Here is a 20,603-nt window from a genome sequence, read left to right on the forward strand (position 1 = left end):
TTTTTTTTTTTTTTTTTTGAGACGGAGTCTCGCTCTGTTGCCCAAGGTGGAGTGCACTGGCGCGATCTCGGCTCCCTGCAACCTCCGCCTCCCAGGTTCAAGCGATTCTCCTGCCTCGGCCTCCCATGTGGCTGGGATTACAGGCGCCCGCCACCCCACCCCGCGGGGCTAGTTTGTTTATTTTAGCTGCCCGCCTCGGCCTCCCAAAGTGCTGGGATTACAGGCATGAGCCACCACTCCTGGCCTTGAACTTTTTTTTTTTTTTTTTTTTTAAAGCTTTCTACATGTAGCCTTGTAAACTCCATTAAGAACAGGAGTTTTGTCCCTGTCGGCTTCTGTAACTCTGATGCTTGTGGATTCTCACTTAATATTTGAATGATTTAGATGACTGAGGAATAATTTGGAAAGAATGAAAGCTAATATTTGTTGAACAGTTATTGAATGCTAGGCACCGTACTAAATGCCCCACATTGGTCTCATCTCTTAATCCTTGACACAATTCTGTATAGAAGGACCTACTCTCATAAGTCTTCCATAGTTCTAGAAACTGAGGTTCAGAGGTTGTAAATCTCCCAAGAAAGCTAATAGGTGGTGGAGTCAGTATACACTTTTTGGTCTGTTAACCAAAGAGTTGTGTAGTATCCATACATTTTTCTTTCCTTCCTTCCTTTCACTGTCCACCTTCTACCTTTTCCCAAGGTCTCCCGCCTGCCATGCAGAAAGTCATGTATAAGGGACTCGTCCCCGAGGATAAAACATTGAGAGAAATAAAAGTGACCAGTGGGGCCAAGATCATGGTGGTTGGCTCCACCATCAATGATGTTTTAGCAGTAAACACACCCAAAGATGCTGCGCAGCAGGATGCAAAGGCCGAAGAGAACAAGAAGGAGCCTCTCTGCAGGCAGAAAGTGAGTCCATCTTGTGCTTCTTGGTCCTGAGAAATTTGAGGCTTTGTCCTCTCGAACCTTGGCTGGTTATATTCTCCCTAGAATAAGCTCCTTTTTGGACAGGGCCCATGATGGAAATTTATGGCAGCAGTTGGGTGCCGCAGAGTGGAGGTGACAACTACCTGAGATTTGCAACTTTGTCTCATCTGGCGGGTCAGTGTGTCTCAAGTCTACCTACTTTAGGATAAGACCTTGGTAAAGGGAGGCTTCAGACCATGTGTTGAAAGGAATCAGACATGGGTTTCTCTCTCCTATTTAGTGCCAGAGAAAAATACCAGTAACTAGAAGTAAGCCCTCATTTTGCACAAGTGCTTACATTTGGTTTTTTGGTTTGTGGCTTTTCCCAAGTCAACAAGCCTGGTTAGGCATGGGAATCAACAACTCTTGGAGGTTCCTCTAAAACTGACCGTTTCAGGAAGCTGAATGAAGCTGAGTAGGAAGACTACACTGATGGATTTATTTATGTATTTTTTGTCCTGATGTGTGAAATAGGAGATTGATTTTTTTACATTCTTTGTTCTTTTGGCTTGCAAGAGATCCTGTCTTGTCTCGTGCTCATCATAGCCATTAACATTCTTTTATGAATGAGGACAAGTGAGATGATTTTACTGTAGAAGGAACAGGTTGTAAGAATCATCACTTGGTATCTTTTTACCTAGCAAATTCTACTGATTGTTGTGTAGCCTCCTGATCATTCTTCCTAGCGTTCCAAGGAAAACAGGTATTCTCAACTGTGTCCGCAGGAGAGTAGATCGACTTGAATCAACATTATTTAGTGACCATGATGTATAACCAACAGTAAGAGGAGGACACAGTTTGTGTTACATATCCGTAATCACTCATGTGTGCTTCCAAAACCCCAAAGAAGTCTAAAAATGAAAAGTGTTTTTATAAATTTAACAGGACCAGAATTAGTGTGAATTTTCCTCTTTGGTGACAAGGTGCTGCCCCAGACTCCACAGAGAAGATTGTTGTGTATTTTAAAGCAATATTATCTCTATAAGACTTTGAAAACCCTTAAAGTTCAAAACGCTAGGGTTTCGGATAAGGGGTTGTAAACCTATAATATCTAATTATCTAAAAGGTATTGATTTGGAGACTTCACCCCCACATATGGGGTCACACTGTCTCGAAACTGATTGAGTTTCTTCTCATATTCCTGTTTTCCTCTGCCACATGTATGAAATAGTGAAATGTGAGCGTCAGATAGGAGTGGTCCCACTGGTCACACCCTTGGAGCATAACATGCCTCTTAAATACAGGTTTTTAGTTACTAATGGTAGCTTAACAGGCCTAGAACTGTTCTCCACAGTACAGGAAGTCTTGTTCAAAAGGTATTTGAAAGGTGTGACTGGAATTGCACTTTCAGCCCATGCTGCTGTGTTTCATTGATGCCAATTATGATGTATCACATGACCTAATGAGCGGGATATAGTCCCTTGCCTTTTTATCAGCTTATTAAGGGGTCTGGGGCTGATGTCTGGAGTGAATTTTTGCTAACAGTCTGGCAGTGCTGTGTTTATTCCTCCCAGAGGGATTCCACCATGCCAGTGAGGATTTGGGCTGGCTTGTGGCTGCCTGGTACTTACATTTGATTAAATTGTTATCTTCTATCCATTCATTGTCCTATAGTTCCAGCTTTTCCAAGCAGTGGCTGTGCCTATAAGGCCACAGATGGAGAAGAAATAAGACTCAGGTGGGCCAGGCAGGAGAGCTGTTTAAGAGGCCTGAACTTAGAATCCTTAAAGAGCTGCCTCAGGGTTCTTGGGGCAGGCTGGTAGGGGTGGAGTTTAGAGGCTTCTTAATGTCAGATTATAGAGTAATCATTTCTTTCCAAAAGGTGGCTCTTCCAGGTTCCTGTTTAGCTGGAGTTAAGGGTAGGGCAGTGGGGAAAACTTCGGCAATGGGCTGGGTCTCCATTTGTTGAAGAACTGCTCTTTCTAGGCAGTTAGACAGATTACCAACATCTTACAGGGTTCTCTGGGTGTTTAAGTTGAAAAAGGTGGGTGCCATTTTTTTGTCTGGTAGGAGAGCAACACCCTTTGTTGCCCTCTTTAGCTTGACAATTTAATCATTTAAGTGGTGGGTTTTTTTGAGGGGAGAAGGGCAATCTGGAAATCCAGTTTGCTCTAGAACTTTGATAGCTAATATGGTAACTAGCTACATGTGGCTGGTTAAAATGAAATTAAGAATTCAGTTCCTCAGTCACAGTAGCCGCATTTCAAGTGCGTAATAGTCACAGCAGTAGGTAGTGGCTAGCACAGGTACGAACATCTTCGTCCTCCCAGAAAGTTCTGCTGAACAACACTGTGCTATAAGGATCCATAGTCTGTCATCATTAAAAGCTTTTGAGCTAAAACACTAAGGCTTGCTTCATCCTGTCTTTCAAAGGAATAGTAACATGACTAAATGTAGTCAGCTGTTTCATTTCATTCTCTCTTCTGACTTATAGCAACACAGGAAAGTGTTGGATAAAGGAAAACCTGAAGATGTGATGCCATCTGTTAAGGGTGCCCAGGTAAGGCGAATCTCTTTGTGAGCATTCTGAAAATGTGAAAATGAGCCAGCCCCACCGTCTGACTTGAGGTTCCTCCAATCCTGTCCCTTCTCTTTTTTCCCCCTTTTTTTTTTTTTTTTTTGAGACAGAGTCTTGCTCTGTCGCCCAGGCTGGGGTGCACCACTACACGTGGCTAATTTTTGTATTTTTAGTAGAGACGGGGTTTTACCATGTTGCCCAGGCTAGTATTGAACTCCTGACGGCAGGTGGTCCACCTGCCTTGGCCTCCCAATGTGCTGGGATTACAGGTGTGAGCCACTGCGCTTGGCCCCCTTCTCTTTTTTTCAGACCGTCCCTCCATCTCTTACCATGCTCTTGTGCCTCCAGGAACGCCTGCCAACGGTACCGCTGTCCGGCATGTACAATAAGTCCGGAGGAAAAGTGAGACTCACCTTTAAACTAGAACAAGACCAGCTGTGGATTGGCACTAAAGGTATGTTCTTCCTTGCCTCCTTGCTGGCCCACTGCCTGCCTCTGACACCCAGCAGCACTCACGTTGTAGAGTATGATTCCGCCCCTCCTTCTGAAACCTCTCTCTCTCCACTGTGCTTTGCGTGCTTCTGGCTTTTAAATTTGCTTTTAGACGCTCGCCTTTTGTTTGGACCCTTTTCCCTCATTGTTCTCATTCTGATCTCAGGGCTGATCCACCAAACATTGGCTCTTCAGTTGCACACAGATTCAGAGGCCCCAAACACATGGCTCAAAGGCCAAATCTGGTCCACAGAAAAAGATTTTGTGGGATGACACGCAATCTGTAAAAATTGAGAGATTTCACTTAATCTGATTTTTTTTTTTTTTTTTTTTTTTGGCTTCTCTTGAAAAATCAAATGATCTGGTCCTTTGGGGCCTGCATTCTCACATGGCATCGATCCACTAGAGCCGAGTAGTGGTTTCCAGTGGGCCATGCTACAGTCCTCACGGTCCCATTTATCTTAGAAGTAGCCAGCTTTGTTCATTTGTCACCTGCCTGGCCCCTGTAGGTCAGAGTTTGACCCTATAGTAGGTGAAGTTTTCCTAACCGCTGCCTAGGAATCTGCCTGTCCCTCCCCGCCTGGTTGCCCTCTGCCTGCCCCACCCTCGCCTGTGCACGGTCTGGATTAGCCTTGCTGTTTGCTGGGAAGTGTCTCTGACTGTCCTCCCTCTTCCTTCCCCCAGATGTTTACAAAGTCTTGTCAGTTACACTGCAGAATTGTCTGTCCCTTTCTTTGCCACACTGTTGTGCCAGTTAAAGTTCCCAAGCATCTTTAAACTTGGTCTGTTCAAAGCAAGTTACCCTGTTTCACTGCCGCATCTGTGTTTTCTTCTGTCCTGTCCATCTTACCTACTGCTTTTTATCCTGGATACCTGTGCTCAAGGACCTTTGGCTCTAAGGACACATTCAAATGCGTAACCATAGCGTTCAGTGTTCTCAGCACTGGGCCTTAAATTTTGGTTCCAGCTTCAGGCCCGTTTGCCCTGTGGTCCCCTGTGTATTTCAGCCGCATCTCTCTGTGAAACTCCCAGTGTGCTTTGCACAGCTCCTTGTCTTTGCTCATGCTGTGCCCTTACCTGGAATGCCTTCTTCCCATTCCTTGTTATTAATAAAATCTTCCAAGGCCCTACTTAAATGTTCTCTCCGAATGAAGCCTTCCTTGATTCACCCCCCACCCTCCAAATGACTTGCTGCCGCTTCTGTTCATAGAGCGCTTCGTTTATATCCCCAGAGCACTCATTACTCTCTGACTTGTCTGTCCCCCTGTTAGATTCCTGGAGGGAACCGAACATGCCTAAATCACCTGTTTCTGGCCAGCACTGTAGGTATTCAGTGTTCGAGGTAAATGCTAAAGAGAAGTATAGGGGGTCCCATCATCTGACGTTCACTGGTTTCAGGGACAGACCATTTAGTGAGACTCCACTTAACATGGAACCAAGTTTTATGGAGAATAATCGGGGCAGGGGTGGTGGGGAGAGAGAGTTTTTAATCATCTAAAACACAAAAATCAGTGTTCAACCCTATACTGATTGTTAAAATGAACAAAAATTGAAATGCCAAAAATGCTTGAGTTTTCTGTCAATTTTATGATAACTCGCTGTTTTCTTCATTTCACATTCAACTCTAACTGCATGGTCAAAGCAAGTTTTGCAGAATATCTGAGGGTTCCCCCCAGTTTTTGTAAGGGCCTTTGAACCCTCTGCTACATCATTCTTTTCTGCAGAGCCTGTCCATCTTCCCCTTGTCAGTAGTTAGCTGCCCAGCCTCTGTCGACTTTGCAGGTGATTTTGCTTAGTTCTGTCCCATCGCATTCACTTGCTGAAGTGCATAGACTTCCTGTCTCTTGCTGGACCTCTACTTTTGCTTGTGGGCAGCCTCACTGAAGGCAGTTGCTAAGGCTGATCTGGAAAGACCCTGCCATGAGGATGGGTGCGGGCAGAGAAGTCTGGATGGGAACTAAGTCTGTAAGTGCTCGTTGGTTCCTCGGGGAATATTTCTGTGTCAGGAAGTTTGTATAGGGAACACATCATAACTGTAGGAACTGATAGAACAAGAACTTCCTGACCCTGTATTGGAGTTTTCTTTTTGCTAGTAGGAGCAGCTGCCCTCCTGCTTTGGCCTAAAGGCAGAACTCTAGAAGAAGCTCAATATGTTGGGGCTTCTGAGCCCTTGAAAACCTCCTTACTCACCAGCCCTGTCAAGGAGTGTGGCCATGAACTACTCATGTTTTCTAGGGTTGAACAAGGCTAAGATTTTCATTCCCACCCATAGCACTGTACCTCTGGAGCCCAAGGGGCAGGCACTCTTCCCACTTGCCCAGGAGTCCTGTCACCTTAGTGTCATAAGCACTCATAAGAGGACAGCTTGTTCTGGGAGTTGGCTACTAGCCACTGGCTTCGTCTTTCTGCTGGCAAGAAGAAGCGGCTATGGAATGACCATCCCAGCAGCGAGTTGGCCTCTCCATGGGGCGTTTTGCTGAGTAAGTGACCCTTAAGGGCTGCTACTCTTGACTAAACTCTGCTAGCTTGTGTAGGAGGAGGCAGTGCTAACAGCCTCAAAAGAATGAGAACAAGCTCCAGGCAGGAAACCGGAAGCCGCTGGGGGAGAGCATGTGCCCTGCTTGTAGGAAAGTTGAATCTGGCTGAAGGTCTGATGTAGTGATCAGAAGTATATGTCCAGAATTGCCCAATTTTCGGAGTTTTCAAGAGAAGCCAGAAATCTGTTGTATATTTTTGTGATATCTCCAGACATTTCAGGATGAAGGGTGTTTTAAAAGTTTCCATCTTAAAGACAACTGCTGCCCAGGTCCTGCTTTAGGGCCCACTGTTGTAGAGCCGCTAGAAGTCCAAACCTAAATGAACATCTTCAGGTTCCTTCTCCCCAGCCCCCAGTTTTCAGAGACTGAGGCCCACAGAACTGAAGTAAAATGTCTTAAGTCCCCAACTAGACCAGAACCGTGGTCTCTAAATTCCTAGTCTGTTTGGCCAACTTACCTATTTTTAGACTCTACCTTTCCAGATTTTTCTTTCTGCAAAGGCTGCAAGTTTTTTTCCACTTGGTTTAGCTGTTTGCTGAGCCTCCCCGCCCGCCTCCCCCCGCGCCCCGGTCCCTGAGGTGTCTGCTGCTCTGGGGTAGCTGTGTCCTGTTGTGCAGGTGCACCACGCCTCCCCCTGACCTCACCCAGTTCCGCTTCACTTGGCTCACTCCCAGCAGTGTCATCTCACTCCAGGCATCCGTTGCTGCCCCCCTCTCTTACCTGCCATCCTCTTAAACTCGCCTCAATGTCTTCTGACCCCATGTGACCAGTGGTATCTCAAGTGTTAATCATAAGAGGTTATAAATGTTTTAAGAGAACTTCATAAAAGTGTGTGAATATGGAGTGGGGAGGACTTGAGGAGGGAGGCGGGAGAAGGAAGCAGGGTCGTGGTATAGAATCTAGCCCTAAAACCCAGGCAGTCCCCTGCCCTTGTGAGAGCCACAGGGGAATGTGTTTCCTCTGTTTGTAGGCCTTTTGACTCTCCCCACTGCCCAGTACTTTAGCCAATGCTGGGCTTGCATAAGGTTACAAAGGAATTTCTTGGGTATTTATTTATTTTTTTTTTTTTATTGTTTTTTTGTTGAGACGGAGTTTCGCTTTTTGGCCCAGGGTGAAGTGACACCATCTTGGCTCACTGCAACCTCCGCCCCCCAGGTTCAGGCGATTCTCCTGCCTCTGCCTCCCGAGTAGCTGGGATTATAGGCGCCCACCACCAAGCCTGGCTAATTTTTTGTATTTTTAGTAGAGGCGGGGTTTCACCATTTTGGCCAGGCTGGTCTCGAACTCCTGATCTCAGGTGATCCACCTGCCTCGGCCAAATCCTAACTCCCAAAATGTTAGGATTACAGGTGTGAGCCACTGCGCCTGGCCTTTCTTGGATATTTATTAACCATCAGACTTTAAAAAGTAATCCCAGGGAAGATACATCTCTGCCCTCAGAGACCTTTACTATACCATTGCCAAACCCAGTTTCCCACTTGCTCCTGCGGAGTTCCCAGCTCCCACACAAGGCCTTATGTGCACTGGTCAGAAGACCCTGTCGTGTTGTCCCCTGAGTGCATGGTGCCAGTCACTTAAGTTTACCGTAGATCCCATAGCCACCAGACCTGATGAGGGACTGCTGAGTCAGAGGAGTTAGAATAGGAGGGCCTTTGAATAATCACTGTAATCCCTCTCAACTTAGAGCGGACTGAGAAATTGCCCATGGGCTCCATAAAAAATGTGGTCAGTGAACCTATCGAAGGACATGAAGACTACCACATGATGGTAAGTAGCGCTGGCTGAGTCCAGCCTCTCACTAGACTCCTGCTTCACCTGGCAGGAAACAGTTTTAACTGAGCATGTTTAATGGAAGCAAACTCAGTCTCCAGAAGATGCACTTTTTTAAGACCCTCATGTTTTCTTCATCTACTTCGAACTTAATCCATGGCCTCTATTCCTAGTTCTGTTTATTTTGTACCCCCCAACACACACCTTCCATCGGTTTAAAGGGGATATATTTTCTCTTACCTCTTTTAGAAAAGTCTCTTTTGCCTCCTTCTTGTCATGTGTTGTTTCTAGATCAGGAAAACAAATATAAAGAGGAGGAATGGCTTGTGGATTTTCATTATAAGTTTTGTCTTGCGTATAAAACAAGACTTGCCCCAGCCTTGGTGTTGGTGAGGGCACCAGGCAGCCTCTTTTCTGTAATAATGATGCCGCTCTTGCCAGGCCCAGTGGCTGAGGGCCTTGTGGGGAGGACGGGCTCTGTGGAGCATCTATTCTGCATAGAGGCCACTCTGCAGAGAGCAGGCTTCCTGCAGGAAGACAGAATGTTTGGACATGGTCCGCAAGTCTGCAGAACAAAGCAAAAAATTCATTCCTCCTGTACAATGAGCAGCTTGGGCAAAGTTTCCAAAATTTTCCCAGCCCTCTTTGGAGGGGCCACATTGACAACGAAGTTGATTCTGCCGTTGCCCATCAGGGTCCTGGCCTGAGCAGCTGTAGTGTGAGGGTGGGGCCTCCTGCCATTGTTCATCCAAGGAGGCAGGCCTTTCAGTGTCCATTCCATAGTGATGAAGCCACATCCGCCCCATCCCGGGAAGAAGGAACTAGTGGTTTGGCCTGTGGATTGGGGTACCAAGTCCCAGGCAGAGAGAGGTGTTGGAAGATCCTCCTGCTATAGAAAAAAAAACAAAGGGGCTTAAAGTATGGTGGACAAGGGAGGCAGCCCTGTCGGCATCCTGCCCAGTGCTGCTGTAGCAAGGCTGTAGCTGGGAGTGCAGTCCCTAGGCTGTGGGGCTCCTGGGGTTTTGTCTTCTGGAAGTGATGATGATGTCACTGGGGCTTGTCTCAGGCCCCCGACAGCCCTTCCACCCTACTCTTTCTGTGGTCTTTTTTTTTTTTTTGGAGACAGAACCTTGCTCTGTCACCAGGCTGGAGTGCGGTAGCACTATCTCGGCTCACTGCATCCTCTGCCTCCCAGGTTCAAGCGATTCTCCTGCCTCAGCCTCCCGAGTAGCTGGGACTATAGGCACACGCCATCACACCCAGCTAATTTTTGTCTTTTTAGTAGAGACGGGGTTTCACCATGTTGGCCAAGATGGTCTCAATCTCTTGATCTCGTGATCTGCCCGCCTCAGCCTCCCAAAGTGCTGGGGTTACAGGCGTAAACCACTGTGCCCAGCCCTCTGTCTATAGTCTTTATTATAAAGATTGCGAACAGATTGGTTTGCCCTGGTTGGTGATTTTTTCCTGTTTTAACAGTTGGGCCAGGCGCAAAGAAAGAAAGAAAAAAGAAAGAAAGAAAGAAAGAAAAAAGTTGGAGTTGAATATTTTTAACTGGGCCCCATCACTCCTTTTTGAATAATTTGTGTTACCAGTCGCACCCTATAGGGTTTGTAGCCTGAGTTTTCAAGCGGCCTGGTGGTAGGAAGTACAAGGAAGTTGAGTGGACTGTTTTGGACTTCTTTGGAGGAATTGGTGTGGATGGGTAATGACTTAGTATTTCATTGAAAAGTTCATTTCTCTCGAGTTATTTCCGGCAGACGATAGCTCTGATAGCCCCCTTCTCTTTTCCAAACACCTTTACCTTTGTCCTAATGAAAGTACTTAGTTATCTCTTTGTGCAGATGCCATTTCTTTAACTAAATTAACATGTCATCATTCACAGTTGGAAAACTGTGGCTGTGCTTTTTCATTTTTAGAGAAATGTTTTTAAAATACAGAAAAGAGGCTGGGCGCAGTGGCTCACACCTGTAATCCCAGCACTTTGGGAGGCCGAGGCAGGTGAATCACTTGAGGTCAGGAGTTCAAGACCAGCCTGGCCAACATGGTGAAACCCTGTCTCTACTGAAAATAGAAAAATTAGCCGGGCGTGGTGGCGCGCACCTGTAATCCCAGCTACTTGGGAGGCTAAGGGAGGAGAATCGCTTGAACCTGGGAGGCGGAGGTTGCAGTGAGCTGAGATTGCACCGCTGCACTCCAGCCTGGGCAACAGAGCGAGACTCCAGCTCAGAAAAAATACAAATAAAATACAGAAAAGAAAGAGAATAACTGTCACAAGCCCATATATCCGACACTGAGAAGTGGCAATTATAAATATTTTGTAATTTGCTTTAATTTTTTTTTTTAATAAAAGAAATAAAGTTTATTCACAGCAATGATGGCCCCACTGTCTTCCCCTCCCCCCATTACCATCGTCATGTGTCACGTGCGTCCTTCCCATCTATCCATTCTTTTATTTACACGTGTATCCATGAACAAGATGGAGTATTGTTTTGTGCTTCCAATTTTCATAAATGGTATCATGTATTGTGGTACAACTTGCTTTTCTTTGGTTCAACATAAGAATCTGTCAGTATTAACTGTAGATCCATGTGGACCCAGTTGATACCTCTTTAAAAAGAACTCTAGTATTGGTGTGATTAAGCCTTGTCACTTTGAATTCTACATTCCCTTACTGATGGATATGTAGGTTGTTGCCAGGTGTTTGTGGTTTCAGACAGTGCTGCAATGAACATTCATACCTGTTTTCTTGAGCATGTGTGACAGGTTTTCTAGGGCAGTGTTTCTCAAACTGTGGTCCCTGGATCAGTAGTGTTGCATCACCTGGGAGCTTGCTAGTTTCTCAGGCCCCACCCCAGACCTCCCCAAATTAGAAACTTCACAGGGGTGGAGCCTGCTGATCTGTGTTCCAACAAGCCCTCTAGATGGCTCTGATGACCACTTAGATTTGAGAACCACTGCTTTAGGGTTGGCTCAGCTTAATCCTTACCCTGCCTGTTTTTGTTTTTGGTTGGGAGAACGCTCCCCACGTGCAAAGTTCTGTTTGGTTTTTCTTCCCTTTTTAATTAACTCATATCCCAACCCTCCCCCATGTTTGTCCTGCCTGATTGGTCTCCCGACCTCTGAAGTACCGCTTGGTTTTCCTTTTTCCCTTCCAGGCGTTTCAGTTGGGACCCACGGAAGCCTCTTACTACTGGGTGTACTGGGTTCCAACTCAATATGTGGATGCAATCAAAGACACTGTGCTGGGGAAATGGCAGTATTTTTGAAAGCACTTTCACCTCTGGCCCAGGAGACTGACCCAAAGTGAAGGACATTGCCGGGAGAGGCCTGCAGCATCCCTGGATTTCAGAGTTCTGGAACTTTGTTCACAAAAAATCTATATTCAGTCTGAGGTGATGTGGTGACTGAAGCCAGAGGTGATGTACTTTCACCATTAGCTTAATTTTAACTTAAAATGACCAGTTCCCTTTCTTGTAGTCAGCTTCATACCATTTTTAAACTCAATACGATGGAAATCAATAAATCTGAATTCCGAACATGTTGTGTGGAATACTCTTAAGTGTGTTTGAGAGTAGATCTGCCAATTATGTTGACAAGGGAATGATCAAAAGCTTTGTGTTTTTTTTTTTAAAAAAAAAGGCTGTTTCAATTGAAATATTTTCATACATCTTTGGTTGCAAACATTTGGACTGCATTGCAATGAGTTGGGGTGTTTTTTTTTTCCTTTTTTGTATAAAATTGTATGCAAAATGGAGGGGGGTTAGTAAGCCATATATTTCTGTCCATTGATTCAGATTTAATTCTTTCCCTTTTTCATTCTCTCGCTTCCTCGATTTGAGTTTTTGTTTTAAGAACCCAAAGATGTCAGTTCCTCTTTTGGTACCTCATCAACGCTTCCTTTCCTGGGCTCCCTCCCGCCGTGCTGCTGCTGCCTGTGAACGCACGGTGGGAGAGGAAGAGCTGCTCGGTCTTGGGCAGGGAGCTCTCACACTTGCTGTGGTGTTCGTTGAGCAGCGGAGTATCTCCCAGTGGCTCCTGTTTAAACGTCTTGCCCTTTGGGCCCCATCTCCGAGGAGTTCCATTGCTGATTGGATGATTGTCTGCACCCCTCTCTGAGCTTGGCCTAGAGGCCCCAGCCTGGCATGGTTGTGCCTGGGCTGTGCCACTCAAAAACCCCAGCTCCCAAGCAGACAAAGGCCTCTTCCAGGAGGAGCCAGGTAGAAGATAGACTATACAGCCGTATAGCTGCAGATCCAGATGTAAACTTCTTTCTTTGGAAGTTTTCAAGAAATTCTTAAGCAGTCCAAGGATGATTTCAATTATGCTTCTCCATTGGGTCCTTCTGCTCATGCATTCAGTTCAAGTGTCCTTTATCCCAGGTTCAGAGATGCTGCCTTTCTCAAGAAGACATCTGACCCTAGCAGGTTGGCCAATGCTATTGAACAACAAAAATGGGATAAATTGCTTTCATGATTAGCTCACCCTCTTCTGGTTTTAGCCCTTCTGCCCTTCTGTTCTTTGTACACGTGAACTTCTGTCATCTCCGTCTGGCTTGGTTGCCTCTGAAAGGAGGGAAAGTCTCTTGGTAAATGATCTCCTTTGTGCTGTTTGCTGTTTCTCTGCTGCTGTCTTTGCAGTTCTCCTCTCACTGGTTGCAGGCTCTCATAGTAAGGTTTGGCGAGAAATGTTCCAAACGTCACATTTTGGATTCTAGGCTGTCATCCCTCGTTCTGTGAAACGTATTAGCATGTGTTCGCCCAAGATGACTATTTCTTGTGAGCCAGTTAATGATGATATTGTACGCCCTTCCCTTCTAAGCTGTAGTTCAGGAATCCAGCCCACATAGACTCTTGCTTTCCATGGTGTGTTCAATGCCAAGTGATGCATCTAGGCAGGAAAATCTACTCTTTGCTTTTTTGGGGGCAATTAGTACATTTGTGAAGTGCAGCATCCAAGAAACAGCCTGTTTTTCATCCCTTGAGAAAGGAGCAGTCATTGCAGCTTTTCTGTCCTTGTCGGCCTGCAGTTCCTGAGGAAAAGAGTGCATCTGAGCTACTTGTCCAAGCCTCTGTCTGCAGGTGACAGGTTTCGGGGGAAATGAGATGCATTAAGTAGACTGTCATCTCGGGTCAGACACTGCCCCTTTTGTTTGCCAATGCCCCAGTCCTAGAGACTTGTCCTGACAGTGCCGCACACCTACTTTTGATCTCTCAGAGCAGGCGGCTCCGTCCCCAGGCTGGCCTGGCTGCTCTTGGAGGCCTCTTCACTTGCTCCCCTTATTGCCCCATTCTTGTGGCTCGCCAGGCCACTTGGCCTCCCCTCTTGCCAGTGACAGCAAGCGTTTCCATCATCTCCCTGCTGCCCAAGGGCCAACTGCTTCTCACTCAGGCTGGTGTCGTTTCAGGAGGACCAAAGCCTGCGTGAGTGTTTTTATTTTCAGTAAAATGGTGCTTTTTTCCTTACTTCGAGATACTATATATATATAATAATGTAAATGACACCTTTTCGTATGGAGCTGTTTGAGTATTGCTTTACAGAGCTTACTAAATCAGCTTCAGCAATCTTGAGCTCTGTGGCTCCTCACCCTGTCTGCATGGAAGACCTTGCTGGAAGCTCTCGGGAGAGCAGACATAACACCAGAAGCCACTGGGAGAAGTGTTTTCGATCGTGTCTGGGTCACAGTAGTATTCACTGTTCAGTCATTGAGTTCCGTGAGCAGTCTCTTCATACATTTCTTACAGTCTGGAGTGTACTGACTAAATCTGTGTAAGCAAATTGAAATACTCTTTCTCTTAGGTAGCGTCACAGTGGTTTTTTTTTCCTCAGGATAATTTCTATACAGTTTCCTCACTGTCAGAGGGATCAGATCTTTCCCTCACTGTGGCAGGGGGCGTGCAGGTGGATAAAGGAAGAGCTGGTTTCCGGAGAGTGACCATAACAGCATTGACTGGAAGCCAGAGATGGAGGGGGTGGCCATCCCTTACACACTGAACACCTCTCAGAGCCCCCTGAGGGCTTCTTTGTCTTCTAGAATCTGTACCGGTGGTCCTCCTGCAGGTTCTGGCTCACAGACATCATCACGCTTTTCTTTCGCTCCCTGAGGCGCCTTGGCAGAAGAACATGACCCTGTGAGCCAGGCCCCCTCAGCTCTGCTTCAGATCACAGAACGCAGACAGACTCGCGAGTTGCTGGACCTCTTTGGTATTAAGTGTTTGAATCCATGATGGGCCTTTTGCAAGTAGCGTTAGCTCTTTTAAAATGTTGAACTGAGCTAAGGATGCACTTTCTTGTGGGCATAGAAGGGGCCCACGTGAGGCCCTGAGTAGGCTCCTTAGTTGCTGCTTTACCTAATGAGGGCCAAAGAGATTAACTCTGCCTCATTGCCATGTTTCAGAAAAGTTGCCATATTTCACCCAGAAGGGGCTCGTTTTCCTCTTACTCTTACTTTAACCATGTGCCTGGAGGAGCCGTTCTGGGCTCTTGCACTTGCCCAACCTTTCTTTGCCAGGGGCAGAGAAGGGAAAGGGGGTAGATTGAGTGTGCCAAGGGCCGTGCAAGGGCAGGCTTGCTTTCCACCCATCTGCTGAGGGAACCCTCGCCTCTTGCTCCTTGCCTCTGTTGTTCACGCCTGTTGTCTTGGAAAAGGATGGTCCCTTTGTCTTAAGGCTTTGTGATAAAGTCATCTCCAGTTAGGATCGGCACCTGTTTCCTTCATCATAGTGCCTGGCAGCCTTTCTGAAGTTACAGGTGGTTGGGAGCCCTCTCACGTGCAGAACATCTGGTAGATTGACCTGCCAGGCTGGGTGGTTCTACTGCTTTCTCAATTTCTAAGAACCTTTTTTTTTTTTTCCCTTAAAGAGTTCTGCAGAATTATTTGACAATATATGTAAGTACCATGTTTCCTTGTGGTGTACGCTCTGTTCTCGTTTCTGTTTTTAAATCAAATGCCTGTTTGGGAGGAGATGAACGTATTTAGTCTATTAGATTTGCGCTGCTGGATTTTTTTTTTAAAGTGTAACCTTGACTAGCTGTCTTATTGTTTATCCTGTAAGATTAGTCTATTGATTAAAGTTTGATAATTAATTGCGTCTCTTTTTCCTTCCAATTCTTCATGCGCCTAATTCATACTGGGGATTAACCAACATTTGGAATTGGGCCCAGAGCCATTTCTTTGCCAGTTGTGGTCTTACTTGGCTTTAAATATATTCAAATGTATTCTCTGCTGAAACAGTTGACGTTTACTCTGCAAAATGGTGAAAGTGACTGGCGTGCCAGTGAGCCACACTCCTGTTACAGTAGCATGGTCTGCTCCCTGGTCGGCCCTGGCCTCCACATGTTGGAAGAGAAACTGCCTCTCTGTACTCATACCTCCTGACTAGTGCCATGGGCAACCCCACCTGGCCATTTAGCCTTCGAGGACATGTTTTAGAAAACACTGAGATTGGAGCTACAGGTTTAGCCCCAAGCTATAAAGACCCAGGAGTCGGGAGGAAGAAAATCTGTTACCAAAAAATGGGCCAGGCTCAGTGGCTTATACCTGTAATCCCAGCACTTTGGACACCACGGTGGGAGGATCCCTTGAGCCCAGGAGTTTGAGACCAGCCTGGGCAACATAGCAAGAGCCCCATCTCTACAAAAAATACAGATACCGGCCGGACACAGTGACCCACACCTTGTAATCCTAGCACTTTGGGAGGCCGAGGCAGATGGATCACCTGAGGTCAGGAGTTTGAGACCAGACTGGCCAACATGGTGAAACCCCGCCTCTGCTAGAAAATACAAAAATTAGCCAGATGTGGTGTCAGGTGCCTGTCCCAGCTACTTGGGAGGCTGAGACGCAAGAATCGCTTGAACCCTGGAGGCAGAGGCTGCAGTGAGCCGAGGTTGTGCCACTGCACTCCAGCCTGGGTGGCAGACGAGATTCTGTCTCAAAAAAAAAGGCAGAGACTAAAACAGAATCCTTGGTATATGAAGAATGATGGAGTTTGTCCCTGCTGGTCTTACTTCTTCCTGGCAGGAGGAGGGGGTCAGCTCTTCACTTTTTCCCAGTACCTCATAATCCTGAAACAACACTGCTGGATGCTTAGGGATCTGACTGCTACATGGGGGAGAGGGAGCAGTGGGATTGTGTCACGTGCTATCCGTTGGCTGATGCCCACCTAGAGAATCTGCTGTCTGGTACTTCTAGGCTGGGTGTGGTGGATCATGCCTGTAATGCCAACACTTGGGAGGCTGAGGCGGGCAGATACCTGAAGTCGGGAGTTCGAGACCAGCTTGACCAACATGGAGAAATTCCATGTCTACTAAAAATACAAAATTAGGCGGGCGTGGTGACCCGTGCCTGTAATTCCAGCTACTCAGGAGGCTGAGGCAGGAGAATTGCTTGAACCCGGGAGGTGGAGGTTGCAGTGAGCTGAGATCGCACCATTGCACTCCAGCCTGGGCAGCAAGAGTGAAACTCCATCTCAAAAAAAAAAAAAAAAAAAAGAGACCACCTAGCAGGATGTTTTGACCTCTTGCTATGTGCCAGGCAAATGCTGCTTCTCGAGGCCTCCAGCCCTGGAGGGAAGAAGAGTGGACATCACCTTTGGGTGCTCTTCCACCACGTACTTGCTCTAAACACTCTGCATTCAGGTCCTGTGACATCAGCTCCTTATGTCTTAGTGTGAAGAATGTTATGTGCCTTATGTAGTCAACACTGCACCACATCCCTCCTGTGACCCCTGCTTCGGCCACTAGAGGAAATCTTAGGTTCAGAGAAGTTAGATGGCTTAGCCAATGCCACACGCCTGTTACCAAGTGAAGCTACAATTCAGAACCCAGCTTTGCCTGATGCTCAAGTCTGTGCTCTTAGATACTTACCTTGTACTTGAGAAGTTAGGAAAGAACCCAGCTGCTTTATTTTGCTTTCAGATTTTTTCTTTCCTCGGTTTTGCTGTGTGTCCTAAGGGCACTAACCTGGGTGCGTGACTTGCTTTTTTAAATTTTGAACCTTGGCATTTGTTTATTGGCTTTATTAATTAGCCTTGCGTATTAATAAAGTTAATTTGTCAGTTAAATTTGTTTAATTGGATTTATTTATTAGCTGGCTACCACTTAAAACATTAAAACAGTAACACATGCACTTGATAAAGAATTTCAGGTGATAGGTAAGTCTTTCACTCAGTTCTCCTAGCTTCTCAACCCCAGCACCAAATCATCCCTGAAGAAGTAGAATTCACATTACGCTCAAGTACTTAAGTGTGCATCCCAGGGGCAGAGGACCAATCATTCCCACTTAAGCCACTTCCTAGAGTGGGGTGAGTGGACTCCTCCGTGGGAACTTAGCAGGAGGGAGCCGGCACTGGGGAAGCACCTCAGCAGCACTCAGACTCCAAACCTGACATTTTTCTTGAGCTCTTGCTCATTATCCGTTGCCTGCTCGGGTATCCCACAGACACCTCAAATTCAATGCATCAAATCCAATCCTCTGGTCCCTGCTTTAGACCACAACTCACCCAGTACTGGTAGGTTGGGAGATAGCTTAGACACAACTGATCAGATTCTGCCATTTATTTGTTTTATTTTATTTATTTTGAGATGGAATCTCTGTCACCCAGGCTGGAGTGCAGTGGCGTGATCTCAGCTCACTGCAACCTCTGCCTCCCGGGTTCAAGCGATTCTCCTGCCTCTGCCTCCCAAGTAGTTGGTATTACAGGCACCTGCCACCATGCCTGGCTAATTTTTGTATTTTTAGTAGAGAAGAGGTTTCGCCATGTTGGCCAGGCTGGTCTCGGACTCCTGACTTCAGGTGATCCACCCACCTCAGCCTCCCAAAGTGCTGGGATTTCAGGTGTGAGCCACTGCACCCCATCTATTTGTTTTTCAATTCTTTTTTAGAGAGAGGGTCTCCCTCTGTTGCCCAGGCTGGAGTGCCATGGTGCAATCATAGCTCACTGTAGCCTCTAATTCCTTGACTCAAGTGATCCTCCCACCCAGCCTCCCAGGTTCTGCCATTTTATTCCCAGAATCTCTTGCCAATCCATCTCTCTTTATCCCAACCTCCAAATCTGGGACTAACTGGTACTACAGGCATGTGACACCACACTCAGCTAATTTTTAATTTTTTTGAAGAGACAGGGTCTCACGATATTGCCCAGGCTGGTCTCAAACTCCTGGCCTCAAAGTGCTGGGATTAACAGAACAAGCATGAGCCACCATGCCAGGCCTCTCATGACACTTTTTAAAGTCCAGGCCTTATAAACTGTCCCACCTTCCGGATTTGTTTCCTCATAGTCAGATTCAAGTGACATGATTTTCGCAGGAGTGCCTCAGAGGTGACGTGACCTCGGTGCCTCACATCGGGAGCAGCATAGGAGGTTGGCTTGTTGCGTCATTGGCGATGCTGAGTGTGATAACCTCCACCTAGGTTGTACCTATCTCCCTTACAAGGTGGTGAGTTCCTGGAGATGGGAGACAAACTATATGGTGTGAAACTGTACTCAGGCTCCAGGAGTGCTTAACACACAGTGGGTACTTCCTTGTGTGTGGAGCGAGTGAGGGAACTTGCTGTGTGGAGGACACAGTGAGAAGACGGAAGCAGCTCCACTGGAGATGGGGTGGGGCTGGCTGGAGACAGGGCTGGGACCAGGTCATGACAGGCTTCACAAGCCACCCTTTCCTAGTGGGAACGGTGTACAACAGGCACAGATCCTCAGAGGTGTCTTCAGCAGCTATTAAATACCATATGCATACAATTCCATTTACCCTGCTATTGAATTCACACACACTTTGGAATGCTACATTTGGCCAGTTTGCTGCCTATCTATAGCAGCACAGAAGTCTCTCAGCAGAACATTCTGATAAGCTCTTAGAGCAGAAAGAACAGAAAGGCCTTTGCTATTGCTTGAACAACCAGACCCTAAATGGCCCTGGGGATGAATGATCTGTGTGTGTGAGATCCAGTAAATGTCTTCCCTCATTCTGGCTTCTTCGGGGCTTACACCAGCTACTGGATGACGTGAATGGGCTGTTTCACTGCAGGCGTCTGCTGAAGATAGTAGCAAAGCAGGCGCTCAAGTGGCAGTACAGTCAGACTTTGTGATCTTAGGCAGACACAATCACAGACGCTTTTTTTGGCAAAATGTACAGCTGCTATGGGATTTAAAATAGCCAGAACAACTTGGGGACTATACCGGACGTTCCAATCAAAGGAATGACACACAGCCTGTTTACTCCCGATTTGATCACCAGTGCTTAGTAAGTGCTCAAGCTATTGTGAAATAAATGCAGTTGTAAAAAAACAATGAAGAAGCACCTTATCCTCCAATTTGGCAGTTTTCCAAGATATGTTGCTGAGTATTGAAAAAAGATAAAAAAGGTCTAGTGTAACAATGTATGATTTTCATGACTGAAAAGGATATGCTTTCTATTGCTAAAAAGGGGCCAGGCTCAGTGCCTCACGCCTGTAATCCCAGTACTTTGGGAAGTAGAGGCGGGAGGATCTTTTGAGCCCAGAAGTTCAAGACCAGCCTGGGTAACACAGTGAGACCCCATCTCTATAAATAACTTAAAAAATTAGTTAGTGGTGTGCCTACTTGGGAGGCTGAGGGAGGAGGATGGCCTGAGCCTGGGACGTTGAGGCTGCGGTGAGCCACTATCCTGTCACTGCACTCAGACTGAGTGACAGAGTGAATGTCTCAAAGAAACAAAAATGAGGTTTGCATTCGACCCAGCAATCCCATTACTGGATATACATAAAGGAATAGAAACCATTCTACCATAAAGACACATGCATGCCTGTGTTCACTCACTACAACACTATTCACAATATCGAAGACATGACATCAACCTAAATGCCCATCAACTGCAGACTGGGTAAAGAAAATGTGTAGGCTGGGTGCGGTGGCTCTCGCCTGTAATCCTAGCACTCTGGGAGGCCAAGGCAGGCAGATCACTTGAGGTCAGGAGTTCGAAACCAATCTGGCCAACATGGTGAAACCCTATCTCTAATAAAAATACAAAATAAGTATCTGGGCATAGTGGCGGACGCCTGTAATCCCAGCTACTCAGGAGGTTGAGGCAGGAGAATCACTTGAACTGGGGAAGCGGAGATTGCAGTTAGCCAAGATTGCGCCACTGCATGCCAGCCTGGGTGACAGAGCGAGACTGTCTGAAAAAAAAAAAAAAAGAAAAGAAAATGTGGGCCGGGCGCAGTGGCTCAAGCCTGTAATCCTAGCACTTTGGGAGGCCGAGACAGGCGGATCACAAGGTCAGGGGATCGAGACCATCCTGGCTAACACAGTGAAACCCCGTCTCTACTAAAAAATACAAAAAAACTAG

The 20,603-nt window shown here is 46.5% G+C and overlaps 1 protein-coding gene across 1 annotated transcript; it reads left to right on the forward strand.

Annotated features, from left to right (window-relative positions):
- The first annotated feature begins 650 nt into the window (after positions 1 to 650).
- Positions 651 to 15,365, forward strand: UBFD1 (ubiquitin family domain containing 1). The gene is made up of 5 exons (XM_011987930.1): positions 651 to 908; positions 3,400 to 3,465; positions 3,832 to 3,937; positions 8,197 to 8,279; positions 11,438 to 15,365. The coding sequence occupies exons 1-5, from the start codon at positions 714 to 716 to the stop codon at positions 11,546 to 11,548; spliced, it is 561 nt and encodes a 186-aa protein (XP_011843320.1). The 5' UTR covers positions 651 to 713; the 3' UTR covers positions 11,549 to 15,365.
- The last annotated feature ends 5,238 nt before the right edge of the window (positions 15,366 to 20,603 follow it).

The sequence above is a fragment of the Mandrillus leucophaeus genome, unplaced genomic scaffold, assembly GCF_000951045.1.
Source record: "Mandrillus leucophaeus isolate KB7577 unplaced genomic scaffold, Mleu.le_1.0 Scaffold32, whole genome shotgun sequence".
Taxonomy (NCBI): domain Eukaryota; kingdom Metazoa; phylum Chordata; class Mammalia; order Primates; family Cercopithecidae; genus Mandrillus; species Mandrillus leucophaeus.

Coding starts and splice junctions, on each gene's coding strand:
- UBFD1 (XM_011987930.1), top strand. CDS start 714: ATGCAGAAAGTCATGTATAAGGGACTCGTCCCCGAGGATAAAACATTG. Junction 3,938..8,196: donor GCTGTGGATTGGCACTAAAG/GTATGTTCTTCC, acceptor CTCTCAACTTAG/AGCGGACTGAGAAATTGCCC. Junction 8,280..11,437: donor ATGAAGACTACCACATGATG/GTAAGTAGCGCT, acceptor TTTCCCTTCCAG/GCGTTTCAGTTGGGACCCAC.